The sequence below is a fragment of the Quercus suber genome, unplaced genomic scaffold (genome assembly GCF_002906115.3).
Source record: "Quercus suber isolate HL8 unplaced genomic scaffold, Cork oak 2.0 scaffold_55, whole genome shotgun sequence".
NCBI lineage: Eukaryota > Viridiplantae > Streptophyta > Magnoliopsida > Fagales > Fagaceae > Quercus > Quercus suber.
Genome location: NW_027069520.1, coordinates 838,572 through 852,582, shown reverse-complemented (window position 1 = coordinate 852,582; position 14,011 = coordinate 838,572). Strand labels below are relative to the sequence as shown.

The 14,011-nt window shown below is 40.0% G+C and overlaps 1 protein-coding gene across 1 annotated transcript; it reads left to right on the top strand.

Annotated features, from left to right (window-relative positions):
* The first annotated feature begins 13,015 nt into the window (after nt 1–13,015).
* Nucleotides 13,016–13,591, top strand: LOC136067020 (uncharacterized). Its single transcript, XM_065772235.1, has one exon. It carries the CDS (start codon nt 13,016–13,018, stop codon nt 13,589–13,591), a length of 576 nt encoding a protein of 191 aa, XP_065628307.1.
* The last annotated feature ends 420 nt before the right edge of the window (nt 13,592–14,011 follow it).

The following is a 14,011-nucleotide window of genomic DNA, read 5'->3' as shown; positions in this document are numbered from 1 at the left end:
TGGTATGTGGTTAACGTTGACAATCTACAATGTTGGTCTTGTAGGATATTGGTTTATAAAAATTAAAGTCTCAAGCTATTCAGAGAAATGAATTATCATTGATGATCTAGCATGTTTACAATATTTTTCCCCAAATTGTTTAGGGTTTCAATTGGGTTATGTTTCTATTAGCCCAGTACTTTGAGGCCTTGATAGGGATGAGAAAAAGAAAATGCTAAAGTTTTTATTACAAAATGTTTACAAGCTTCTTCTAAAAAAAATGTTCACAAACTTATCAGACAATGAATGTGACTAGTGCTCTGTTTTATTTTTCCACTGAGGTCGAACCTAAACCAATGCTTAAGAGATAGCTGTCCATATACTGATAAGGGATGTATGGATTCTCAAGTGGAAGGAGAGAGGAGCAGCAAGAATCAATGGAGATAGAGGGTAGATTCGGTGGAGATTTGGATTGTGTTTTCAAATTATTACCACCAAGACTTGCTACTCCTCATTTCTTGGAATAGATGAGAGTTCTTTGAGAGAGAGCTGTTGGGGTTATGCTAATTGTGGGCTGGCATGTTAAGACAAGACACAACTGCGGGTCCCATAAGATGAGTGAAATTACAATAGTACGATTCTAACTCATTTTCCAACTCAAAAACACCCAAAATGTTCTATTTTTAGCAAGTCATCACTCATTTTGTTAAGTTTTGGGTGATGAAATCTGAAAATGAAAACTTGGCCAAACATGCTTCTTAGGTGTGGGACCCACCAAAGAGAGTAATGGGTGATTAAAACGCCTAAACCAAATAGCTTCTAATTTATCTAGATTAGACAATCAAATCTTTTTTGGTCAAAACGGGATCAAATATGTAAGTGCACAAAAATGGACCAAAGTGTACACAAATAGACTGAATTGAATGAAATGGACCGAATAGATCGAAGTGGATAGAATAGAATTGAATGGGACCAAAGTAGGCCGAATAATACCGAATAGGACTAAAGTGAATAGAATATGACCAAATAGAACCAAAGTGAACCGAAATAGAATGGATCGAATCGCACTGATATGGACTGAATAGGACCATTGTTGACCGCAAAGGACCGAAGTTGACTACAAATGACCAAAGTGGACTAAATAAGACCAAATAGGACTAAATTGGACCAAATTATATATTTTGGTGTTAAAAGAGAGATAGAGATTTTTTGGTATGTGGCTAATGTTGACAATCTATAATGTAGGTCATGTAGGATATTGGTTTATAAAAATTAAAGTCTCAAGTTATTATGGAAAATTAATTATCATTGATGATTTAGCACATTACAAATTTTTTTCGCAAACTATTTAGGGTTTCAATTGGGTTAGGTTTCTATGAGTCTAGTATTTTGGAGGCCTTGCTAGATATCAGAAAAAGAAAATGCTGAAGCTTTTACTACAAAACATTTACGAACTTATCTGGCAATGAATGTGATTGGTGAATTTCAACAATCTAAATAATGAATGCTTGAATGACTTTTTGTATTTGGTGACACATTAATCTATAAGCCATATGTAGTAAAATTTAGAAAAATGCTAAACTTACTACAAATTTTACAACATAATCTTTATAAATTGATATCACAATGAATTTGATTGGTGGATTTCAAAAACATAAATATTGAATCAATTATTTACATTGTTGTTATTTGGGACACATTAATTGTAAATAGTATATAGTAAAAAAAATTTTAAAAAAAATTATGAACTATAAATTTAAAGTACTCATGAAGTCACTCATTTGGGTCTATGTAATGGGGGTGGAATAATAGAGATCTTTTTGTAGCGGTGCCGTGGAGGCCTTAGGCCTAGGCCTTGAGCAGTGCAGGCCTTAAGTCGATTAAAGAATGGAGAAGAATTCTTAAAAGAAAAATTATAGATTAACAATGTGTCGGAGTGTCTACCTTCTTCACCGTCACTGATCTAAAGAGAGAATTTATTAGGTTTTATTAGTGGAAATGGGTGAATTTATTAGGTTTTATTAATATCCCAGCAGAATGTGATCCTCTTCTTCTTCGGCCTAGCCCATGCTGGTGGGCTCTTCGGATTGGGCTTTAGGCTCGTGGCATCTACCCACTCCAGCTAAGTACAATTCACATCACCTTCCTTCCTTTGCGCCACAGTACGGAATTCAAGTTCAATGTCGTTTGTGTGTAATCTATAAATATTTATTAATAACATAATTATCAAATTTTATTTTTTCTTTGAATTATCAATTTTCATATTCAATATTAAATATATGAAGACAACCAAAGTAAATTTCAATTATTAAATATCATAATTATCAAAATTCATGTTTATATACAATACAAAAGAGAGATAAAATCATTTTCTTTTAAATAAAAAATAATATAAAATTGAGGATATTTGACTTTTGATTGACTCAAATTAAAAATATTTAAAAAAAATTTGGTTGTCTTCATAATATTTTACCACATAAACTTTTGAGTCCTCTTAATTTTGTGCGCACACACATATATAATTAGTTTAATTTAAATTTAATTATATATTAAAGCCTCAATTAGAATCTTATTATATAATTATATATTTTATATTTCCATATAAAAAAATCATAATTTTGTTAATATTTGCTAATAACTATTATAATTTTCTAATTTCTTATTTATATAAAAATCTAAAGATTGATAATAATAAAATAATAATAATAATAATATACTAGTATTATTCATGTACGATGCATGGTTTGATGAAGATTCATATTTAAGTTTAAAAAAAATTAAAAAAAATTAAAACTAAATTATTAAATAAATTATAAATTAAAAAATTAAAAAATAATCTTAATAAAAAAATTACTTTAAGTTTTGATTTTTTAGTGTTTAGTCTTTATAAGTGTCTATCTATTTTTATATTTTAAAATTCTCTTTGTCCTTTGTGTTAATGTAACAACCCAAGGAAAAGCGCTAGCTGTATCTGCGCTAGCCACATCTGCGCTATACTTTAAAAGAACTAGTCACAATTGAGGTTTCTTATAATTGTTAATAAAGCCCAGATCTACCTAGTAAATACCAGATGTGGGACTCATTACACACCCACACACATCACACAATCAATCAAATTAGGGCATCACAATCTCCCCCACTTAAATCCCTAACGTCCTCGTTAGGGTCCACTTTATGGGGTAGTGTCTCTGAGCCCATACGGGGTAACTGGGCTGGCTCTGATACCATATATAGCGACCCAAGGCACTATACCTTAAAAGGATTAGTCACAATTGAAGCTCTTTTTAGTTGTTCATAAAGCCCAAATCTACCTAATAAATACCCGATGTGGGACTCATCACACGCCCACACACATCACACAATTAATCAAATTGGGGCATCATAATCTCCCTCACTTAAATCATTAACGTCCTCGTTAGGGCCCACTTTGTGGGGTAGTGTCTCCGAGCCCATACGGGGTTACTGAGTTGACTCTGATACTATATGTAACAACCCAAGGAAAAGCACTAGCCACATTTGTGCTATACCTCAAAAGGACTAGTCACAATTGAGGCTCTTTGTAGTTGTTAATAAAGCCCAAATCTATCCAATAAATACCCGATGTGGGACTCATCACACACCCACACACATCACACAATCAATCAAATTGGGGCATCATAGTTAATTTCTTAATATGAGATATGGAATGAGTTTGATCATTCCTCTTTGGATTATGTTTAATTTATGCCTTAGCCAATATAAAAAATAATAAACAAAATAGTTCCTCAATACCTATTTTTCCTTGTGGTAGTCTAATTATAAAATCAACACACTCACAAATTAAATAAAATAACCAAAAACAAAAATCAAAATATATACAAAAGAGTTCAAAATTGAGAATATAAAAAAATTATAAAACTTACATAAGAGAACCAAGAACTTAAGTGAGTTTCCTTTATTTTGCTTCTTTATAATAACTTCATTTCGCATAAAAACCTGCACACAAATTCAAAAGCAGAGAACAATAAGTAAAATGAATTTATTAGATGACTTTTGTTAACGAGTTCTATTCAGTACCCATTAAGATTGAATTTTTTATAAATTAAATATAGTTGCTTTTTTAGAGTAGAAAAAAGCATAGTAACGTAGCACTTAAAGTGTTAGTAAAGCACAAAAAATTGGGCATTTTACAATAGGATCGAAATGCCCTTTTAAGTTTTTTCATCTTCCTTTTCTTTACTATCATTTTCTTAGTTGGTACTTTTTGAGTTTTTTTCTTTTTTTTTTTTTTTAGATTTACAAAAACCATCACCCAAATACCTAAATTTCAAACCCAAGCCAAATTGTCAAGCTTTTCACGTTCCAAATTGAACCCAGTCACCAAAGCAACCTAGATACAACCAAAAACATAGAAGGAAAATTAGAACCAAAGGTAGAGAGAGAAAAAGGAGAGCGACGACTATAGAGGTGGTGAGCATAGCTAACAGATACAATGGTGGAGCTCAAAGCACTGGCCTTGGTTGATACGAGGGAGAGAATCAAGATAGCAGAGAGGGCGTGAGATGGATCTTGTGGTGGTGGGTGCGTTATAGATCTAGCGGTTGCGGAGGTGTTGGTGGACTTTCTTTTTCCCTGGGATTGAAACGATAGAGAGAGTGAGAGACCAAGAAAGGAGGACGAGTGAGACGAGAAGAAAAGAGAGAAGGCTTCAAACGTTAGAGATAGAGAGAAGTGTATTTTTGTCTTATAAGTAACAAATTTAACTTTTCAAAAATGTTTTTCTTTCTTCAATAAATGTGGCTCCACATGTAGTTTACTTATTATTTAATTCCTTCTTAACGGGTGCTATACATCACTCGTTAACAGGACCCTTATTAGATTCAAACATTAGAGTAAAAAATTGCATTATGAAAAAAAAAAAAAAAAAATACAACATCGTGGGGTATATTGTGTGGGATTTAATTATTGGGATGACTTGTTAGTTAAGAGGAATTGTATCGAAAAACCATGGCTGAATATATATAAGTTTTGAAAATTTTAATAATACACTTTTAGTTGGAGTATTTATATTTCAAAAACATATATGATAGATTTTTATCTAAATTAAATTTGGACAAAAGCATACCTAAAAAAATAGAAATGAATATCTTTTTATTGGAGGTGAATTTTGATAAATCCACCATTGGATTGCATTTTCTTCTTATATCCTCTATGATTGCAAAAATTTTAGAAAATTAAAGATCAATAGCTCTATTATCAATAAATTGTTTAAATTGTAAGTTTTTATAGTTTAAAATTATACATAAAATATAACCTTATAGATCATATAGTAAATAATATCTAATTAACATAAAATTTGACATATATATCAAAAGCATAAAAAACATGTAATCTAATGGTTTGATTTTAAATATATTGTAATTTTAAAGGAAGTTTTGCCTTAGGCTACAACAAATTTTGTAGCTAAATTTTGCTCATTAAATTTTTTTTTAAATCTTATCCCTTAGTCAAGTGTTTTGTAGCTTATTACCCTAATAAAATATTAATGTCATAAGATACCAAAAACAAAAGCAAAAGTGTGGATTGTGTGAGACTTAAGTTTAGAAATTTTTTATAATAGTCTTTTAGTTTGAATAGAAATCAAATTTGTTTTAAATTATTCTTAAATCATGCAACTTGAGGGGAAAAAAACAAAATAAAAAAATTGATTATTGTGAAATCATCCCTTAGGCAAAATGTGAGTTTCATTTTTTTTTTAGAAAGAAAATGTGGGTATTTGTGTGGGATTTAAGTTTATAATTTTTTTTATATAAAAGAGTTTTAGTTTGAATAGAATTTAAATTTGTTGTAATTTAAATTATAAAATTTTACCTAATTTAAATTTATTGAAATTTAAATGATAATGTTTTACCTAATTTAAATAGTCGTTAAATATTATCCCTTAATTGAGGAAATATATTCTAACAAAAAATATATAGTTAATTTATTAATTAGTGAGAGTAGCTAATTGCCGCAACCACGAAAAGTTATAGCTGAATATATATAAGTTTTGAAAATTTTGATAATAGACTTTTAGTTGGAGTAGAATTTAAATTTCATAAACTTAGATGATAAAACTTTATCTAAATTAAATTATTGTCAAATCTTATCCTTAGTCAAGAGCTTTACAGCTTAATATACTAATAAAATATTAATTTAATATGATTCAACTTGAGGGAAAAAATAAATGTGAGTTGTGTGGGATTTAAGTTTAGCAATTTTTGATAATATAATTTTAGTTTGAATAGATCTAAATTTTTTTTTTAAAAATTATTATTGTAGGGACCAGATTGGGGCACTTCTTCGGGTTGAGAGAGTGGACCTAAGTCCAGCTTGCCCTTCAATGAATTTATAGAGAATGGGCTCAAGAATTAGGCCCTAGTAAGGGATGCAACTGCCTTGCATGGTTGAATGTGGGTTTAACAACCTAAACATGAATTGGGGTGCACAATGATGCTCCTCGGACTTGTCTTTCGGAGCTTGGCATTCTTATTATTTCTTTTAAGATTGATTACAAAGGTTGAGAGAATACAAGTCGCTACAGTACTTCTTAATGCAGATTTTTTGTCCCCTTTTCAAGAGAGACTCCTTACATTATATACCTCTCTAAACTGATCCTAACCCTACATTCGTTGATCAGCCAGGCCACCACTTGAGAGCCTGTCCCATCAGCCGCATCCCCATTCCTCCTGTGAGTTGCAGCACCCAAGACAGCACTGTTCAGGAGTCCTATCCTCATTAATGCGGCCAGAACGTTAGTTAGGGGCATTCAATGTGGAGGTGACAGCTCGCCTTAGACTTGCTCCTTCACCGTGTTCCCATCGCCGACGCGTGGCACTTGCTCCTTTCCTCCTCGGATATTCAAGAAGACCCCTCTTTGGTGGAGTGGTGCTCGTGTACTCCTGAGGTTTCGGATGTCCGAGGATGGGGTCGTCCTCGGATATGTTCCCTAGGGGCTGGACACCGCACTTTCATCCTCGAACCCCACATGCATCCTCGGCACGGGCCTCTGGGCCTGGTTTGAGGTGGGCCGAGGCTGCCTGATTTTCTGGCCCCACAATAGCCCCTCAAAATCTTGCTGCACGCATCCTCGGGCGGGGAGAAGGATTTTGACATCCTCGGGCCTGCTCCGTGCCCAGTCGAGCCTTACCTCCCGTCAGTACTGGGGTCTATTCATCTGCCCAAGGCGAGTTGCTGACGTTTCGGAGCGTGTAACGTGCCCTTCATTAAATTCAGGCGGCTCTGTGCTCCCCACGTTCAACGAGGCGTTACCAATCTAACGGTGGAGGTTTGTCTCGCATTTATGGGCAGGAAAACCCGCATGGTTCTTCGATTTGGGGTATAAATACCCGTTCGAACTGCTTCTTCCTGTTTCTTATTTGCAATCAAGAATTCTCACGCGTCCCTCCTAAGTTCAACCACACTTTCACTTACATCTCCAGTATAAAAAGCTTGTCCGAGGAGCTCCTCCTCTTTCCAATAAGTCGTTTGGTCCCTCTCTGAGCTCTCTTCCTCTTTACCCATTCTTCTCCTTCGTCTGTTCTTTTTTAGTTTCTTTAGGCGTCAATTAGGATGGGTAGATTTAAGAAAAACGTCTACACTGAGGAGGCGATGGAGAAATTCATCGCCGACTATGAAATTCCTAGCAATGTAGATCTGAGGTACTATAAGGATGGGGATTGGCTCTTTCAAAGACAGGAGGGTGAAGTGGTGATTCCCATTATCGCCTTCCTCGAAGGGGGTATGAGGATCCCCATGAGGCCGGTGATGAAGGGCTACCTCACGCACTTCCGGCTAGCCCCCACCTAGTGCGCAATAAATTTCTTTAGGATTTTGGGCTGTGTGGACGCCCTGAACGAGAAGATGGGGCTAAGGTTGACCCATCATGACGTGAACTGGTACTACAACCTTCAACTCCTTAAAGGCAAGTCCTATTACCTGAAGACAAGGGATGACAAGGTACGGCTCATCCAGTGCCTCCCTGAGTCCAACAAGGGGCTGAACGAGGATTTCCTTATCGTGTTTGAGGAGTGGCACGATGGCCTTCACTACCCAACAACGGAGGGAATACTAGGTGGGGTAGTGAGAGTAGGAGGGGGTTCAAGTTCTCTTGTCTTTTTCCTCTTTTTTTTTTTTTGTTTGGTTACTAATGTGAAGGTGTTTTCTCCCTGCAGACCCGTACGCCTTTGAGCGCCACTTCCACCTGGTCAACAGGGAGGATTTGCAGAAGTACTGAGAGCATCAGTTTTTGTAAACGAGGACGACCATCAAGTTAGAGCCGCCCACAAAATCTTGGGGTATACTCTTGTTCAGAAATCATTCCCGGTTCCGAAGCACATGATCCGAGCGAACGATCCTCGGCTACAGAAAATTACTGTGATCGAGGACGGATTTCTATTCCCTGAGGAGCCCTCTGATCCAGAAGTTGTCACCTTAGCCGTCCCCTCTTCCTCCCACGTATTCGCTGAGGCTGCAGAGGAGGATCCAGAGCGGGAAGAGGAAGCGTTTGACATTTTCGACCAGCTCGATCAGTCCAAGGACCCTCTCGGGGACTTGGGCGACCCTTGTTTGACCGAAGCAGACCTTCTTGCTTCAAAAGCCTTTCCTTCGCCAACGATGGGTTATAAGAGGAAACCCCACACCAGCCTGTTGGACCTGATCAAAGGCCAACCGGGGAAGTCCCAACAAAAGCTTCCCCCTCCTCCTCCCAAGACTTAGTCTGTTCAGACTAGGTCGACTTCCGCCCAGCAGAAGCTTCCCCCTCCTCCTCCTCCTCCTCCTCATTCTCAAACGAGCCTACCTTCTAGGTTCGTGCCTGCCGACCCCAAGAAGAAGAAGGATAAGGGCAAAAGGCTTATGGAGGATAAGCCAGTGTCCTCGCAGGAAGAGGACAACACTCTGCGGCTGTCCAAGCAGATTAAGATAGGCGGCAAGAGCCAGGACAGGCAGATCGTCACCACCTCATCCGAGGCTCAGGCCTGGCTCCCAGCCCCAATGCTCCATGGGGAGCCCTTGAGGGATGACGCCTCCCTCAGAGACTTCAATAAGGGCGAAGGTGCGCACGTGGCCGACTCGTTGGAGAGGTGCCTGCTGCTCCCGGTGGACATGGCTGAGCTGGACTCTTTGACGAGCAAGCAGGTCTTCCTCAACCTTAAGCGATATCTAGGGATGGTAAGAACTATGATTTCGCCTCCTCTCCCCTTTTTTCTCCTTTTTTTTTTTTTTTTTTTTTTGGAGTTGGGCTTATAGTGCATTGGTTACTCTGGTAGGCTGTTCAAGCTACCTATAGGTTGGAGGCGGGAGCCAACGACCAGGGGAAGGCCCTCGACCTGGAGCGTGAGAGGCGCTTTCAGGCTACCCGGACACTCAAGACCTCCGAGACTAATCTCGCCAAGGCCAGGGAGGAGTTGAAGGCGATGACCAGGGCTCGGGACAGCACGGAGTCGGGTCTTGCTGGTGCCCAGAACCAGGCCAGGGAGCAAACGAGGCAGGTAGGCGATGCAGAGGAGTAGCTGAGGATTGCGAGGGAGATGATCGCAGATCTACAAGCTACGGTGGCTGCGGCTAGTGGGGCCCAGAGGGAAGCAGAGTGGGCCAAAGACGAGGCCCAACGGGCTAAGGCTGAGGTGGATTTTGGCAGGAAGGAGGCCCTGGCTGCCAAGGAGGAAGCCGAGGCTGCAGCCTATGCTAAGGGGGTGGTCGAGATAGAGGCTCTTTATAAAGCTCAAGTTCCGGGGGTATGTAGGCGCTATTGCTCCCAGGTCTGGGCTAAGGCCCTCAAACAAGCTGGAGTGGAGGCCTCGTCCGACTTGTGGAAGGCGGAGAGCGTATACTATCCCCTTCCATCTGCGAGGCCACCCCTGATGGTGCCGAGGCCAGGGAGGTTGTTGAAGAGGTAGGGGCTGCTGAACCAAGGGAAAACCCGAGCGAGGAGGCGCCCCAAGAGGTAGCGGAGGTCCCTTCTAATGCCCAGATCCCCACCACCGAGGAAGCAGCCATTCTCGCCGTACCTCTGCAGGCCATCCCCTTAGGCCAGAGTTCAGAGGACCTAGAGGTTGCCCCTATCCAGCCATCTATGGGGGGTGAGACTGAGCAGAAGGAGTAGATCCCTTGGCGTCTCAGTCCAACCTGCCTTTGCCATTTGCTTGATCCTTTCCTATCTTTCTTTCTTTTTTCTTTTATTTTATTTTGTTGTTCTTCTTCTTTTTTCACTTTTTTTTTTTTTTTTTTTAGCGATAATTCCAAAAGTACATCAATATTGATACAAAATTGACTCCTTGTGAAGTACACCATGTATCTGACAACATGTTTCACTTATGCATTAGTTTAATTCAACTTCATGGTTTGTGCCTCTTGGTTTAGTTTCCAATTTTTTTTTTTTTTTTTTTCATGTGCATTAGGCATACTAGGTCATCAACATAATTGGTATTTTTAGCACATTAGAACTTCAATCATAAAAACCCAAATTGCTACATTATAATAGTATCTTCTTACAATGATTTTTTTTAATGAATTATGTTTTTTGTATTAATATACGTTTGCAAGGACAAATCAACCATTGGAGAAAATTATAAACTTGATAACATTTAAACATTAAGGGGACCACCATCAAAAAAAAAAAAAAAACATTAAGGGGACCTTTACTAAGTGAAAGATAGAGGGAAAAATTCATTGAAAAATATTAGTTTAATTTGTTTTAAAACTCTTTAAGTAATTTTTCCATGCATAGAACGGATTAGTGGCTAGTATACTATATAATAAAAGTTGGGCTTAAAGCCATGGTTGCGCCAAGTGGCTAATCTCACTAATTAGTAATTAGATATTTTTTAAAAAATAAAAAATAAATAAAACAATCAAGTTTTGACTAAGGGATAAGATTTAACAATAATTTATAATAAAAAAAATTGAATTCTATTCAAACTAAAAGTCAATTATTAAAATTTTCTAAACTTAAATCCACACAACTCTTTTTTTTTTTTTTTTTTGTCCTGAAGTATAATAAATTTTGGATTTGCAAACTGTGGTTGGGCTAAGTGGCTACTTTCACTAATTAGTAAATCAATTTATATAAAACAACAACCCACGTTTTGACTAAAGGATAAGATTTAACAATAATTTAAAACAAATTTAAATTCTATTTAAACTAAAAGTCCATTAGCGAAAATTTTGTAAACTTTAATACCATACAACCCACATTTTTGTTTTTGTTATTTTGCTCAAGTATAATAAAAGTTAGCTAACAAGACGTGATTGGGTCAAGTGGTTACTCTCACTAATTAGTAAATTAATTTTATTAAAAAAATAAAAATAGCTCACGTTTTGAGTAAGGGATAAGGTTTAACAATAATTTAAAACAAATTTAAATTCTATTCAAACTAAAATTTATTATAAAGAAATTACTAAACTTAAATCCACACAATCCACCTTTTGGTTTTTGTTTTTTTTTTTTTTTTGGCAAGTAGAAAAAAGTTGGACTCAAAAGCCATGGTTAGGTCAAGTGACTACTATCACTAATTAGTAAATTAATTTTATTTAAAAAAAAATAAAAATGGCTCAAGTTTTGACTAAGAGATAAGATTTAATAATTGTGGGGCCAGAAAATTAGGCAGCCTCGGCCCACCTCAAACCAGGCCCAGAGGCCCGTGCGAGGATGCATGTGGGGTCTGAGGATGAACGTGCGGTGTCCAGCCCCCAGGGAACATATCCGAGGACGACCCGTCCTGGACATCCGAAACCTCAGGAGTACAGAGCACCACTCCACTAAAGAGGGTCTTCTTGAATATCCGAGGAGGATAGGGCAAGTGCCACGCGTCGGCAACGGGAACACGGTGGAGGAGTAAGTCTAAGGGAGCTGTCACCTCCACATTGAATGCCCCCAACTAACGTCCTGGGCATTAATGAGGATAGGACTCTGAACAGTGCTGTCTTGGGTGCTGCAACCCACAGGAGGAATGGGGATGCGGCTGATGGGACAGGCTCTCAAGTGGTGGCTGGCTGATCAACGAATGTAGGGTTAGGATCAGTTTAGAGAGGTATATAATGTAAGGAGTCTCTCTTGAAAAGGGGACAAAAATCTGCATTAAGAAGTACTGTAGCGACTTGTATTCTCTCAACCTTTGTAATCAATCTTAAAAGAAATAATAAGAACGCAAGCTCCGGAAGACAAGTCCGGGAGCATCATTGTGCACCCCAATTCATGTTTAGGTTGTTAAACCCACATGCAACCATGCAAGGAGTTGCATCCCTTACTAGGCCTAGTTCTTGAGCCACTCTCTATAAATTCATTGAAGGGCAAGCTGGGCTTGGTCCACTCTTCAACCCAAAGAAGTGCCCAATCTGGTCCCTACAATTGGACCGTCTGTGGGAAGAACTCGTGCGTCAGTAAGGACAACAGCAGGCATGGTAGGGTCAACCCTCTCAAGGGAGCTCTATCGACACGAACCAGCTAGACCCCAACGTCCGAATGACTATGGCGACACAGGGCATGGCCAAACGAGGAGAACGGACGATTCCGAGAAGGAAGCGTGCACACCTCAAACTAGCGAAAGCCATACGCATAGAAGCGGTCGCGTGCCCCAGGGAGGCGATAACGACCTAGCCACGCGACCGCGAAGGATAAGAGTCACGCCTCCCAGAGGCAGGACGATAAGGCGGCCATGCAGCGAGAGATAGATGATCTGAAGAGAAAGTTGCGCCATGCATAGCGAAAGCGATCCGAGCCCAGCCTTGACTTACCCTCTGACGAAAAGTGATGACGACTACAGGCGAAGGTCGACGACACCCCCGAGTGAAGCTTTCTCCCACGAGGATGAGCGCTATCAGAGGCGTAGGCGTGGCAGCCCCACCCTAAGGGCTTGGGAAGTGACGCCATAAGCAGGGCGCTGGACCGGCTCTCCAGGTCGCCCTTTACGCGTCGCATAGACGAGGCGGTGCTCCCTCGGAGGTTCCAGCAGCCAACCTTCACCGTTTACAATGGCAAAACAGACCCCGTGGAGCACGTGAGCCAGATCAATCAAGGATGGCCGTTCACTCTAAGAACGAGGCACTGATGTGCAAAGTCTTCCCGTCCAGCTTGGGGCCTGTGGCAATGAGGTGGTTCAACAGCTTGAGAACGAATTCCGTAGACTCGTACAGACAACTGACCCAGGCCTTTGGTTCCCGTTTTGTCACGAATAGCAGACCTCCTCGGCCCATGAGCGTGTTGCTATCCCTGACCATGCGCGATGACGAGACCCTCAAGGCTTACTCGGACAAGTATTGTGAGATTTACAACGAGTTGGACGGCAAGTACGATGATGTCGCCATCAACACATTCAAGAACGGGCTCTCGATTGGGCACGACCTGAGGAAGTCCTTAACTGGTAAACTCGCCACCAGCGTGCGGCAACTAATGGACCGGATCGACAAATACAAACGGGTGGAGGAAGACTTGCTACAGGGCAAGGGAAGGAGAAAGCTATCCCTCAGGAGAGGAGGGATTCCAGGTCGGACCGATATAACAACGCCCGTCGAGAAGAGATTTCATAAAGCAATCTGGGGCAAAACGCCTAGGCTGTCGGCGCTGTGTTCCGAGAACCGATGCACAGGGTGCTGAAAAGATCAAGAATGAACCGTATTTCAAGTGGCCGAATAAGATGTGGGGGATCCTAGAAGCGTAATCAGGACGCTACTGCCAATTCACTAGGACCACGGGCACGCTAGGAGGACTGCAGGAATTCTGGAACTATCTGGACCAGTTAGTTCCGGGAGGGAGGCTGAAGCATCTCCTGCACCATTCCAGCACCAGCAGGGCCAACCTACCAGGAGCCACGGAGGGACACCGCCATGGGGCAGCCGCTGGAAGATTAATGTGATCTTGGCTTGGCCAGGAAGAACGGGCATGGCCCTCGCGAGTGCTGTTCGTGGCCCAGGTGGCCCCGGGGAGTCCCAGTCAGAGCCAAAGAGGGCCAGAAGAGGCTGTCACCCGACTTGACTTTTCCGAGGAGGACAAGGGAGGACCACCCAACCCCACGAT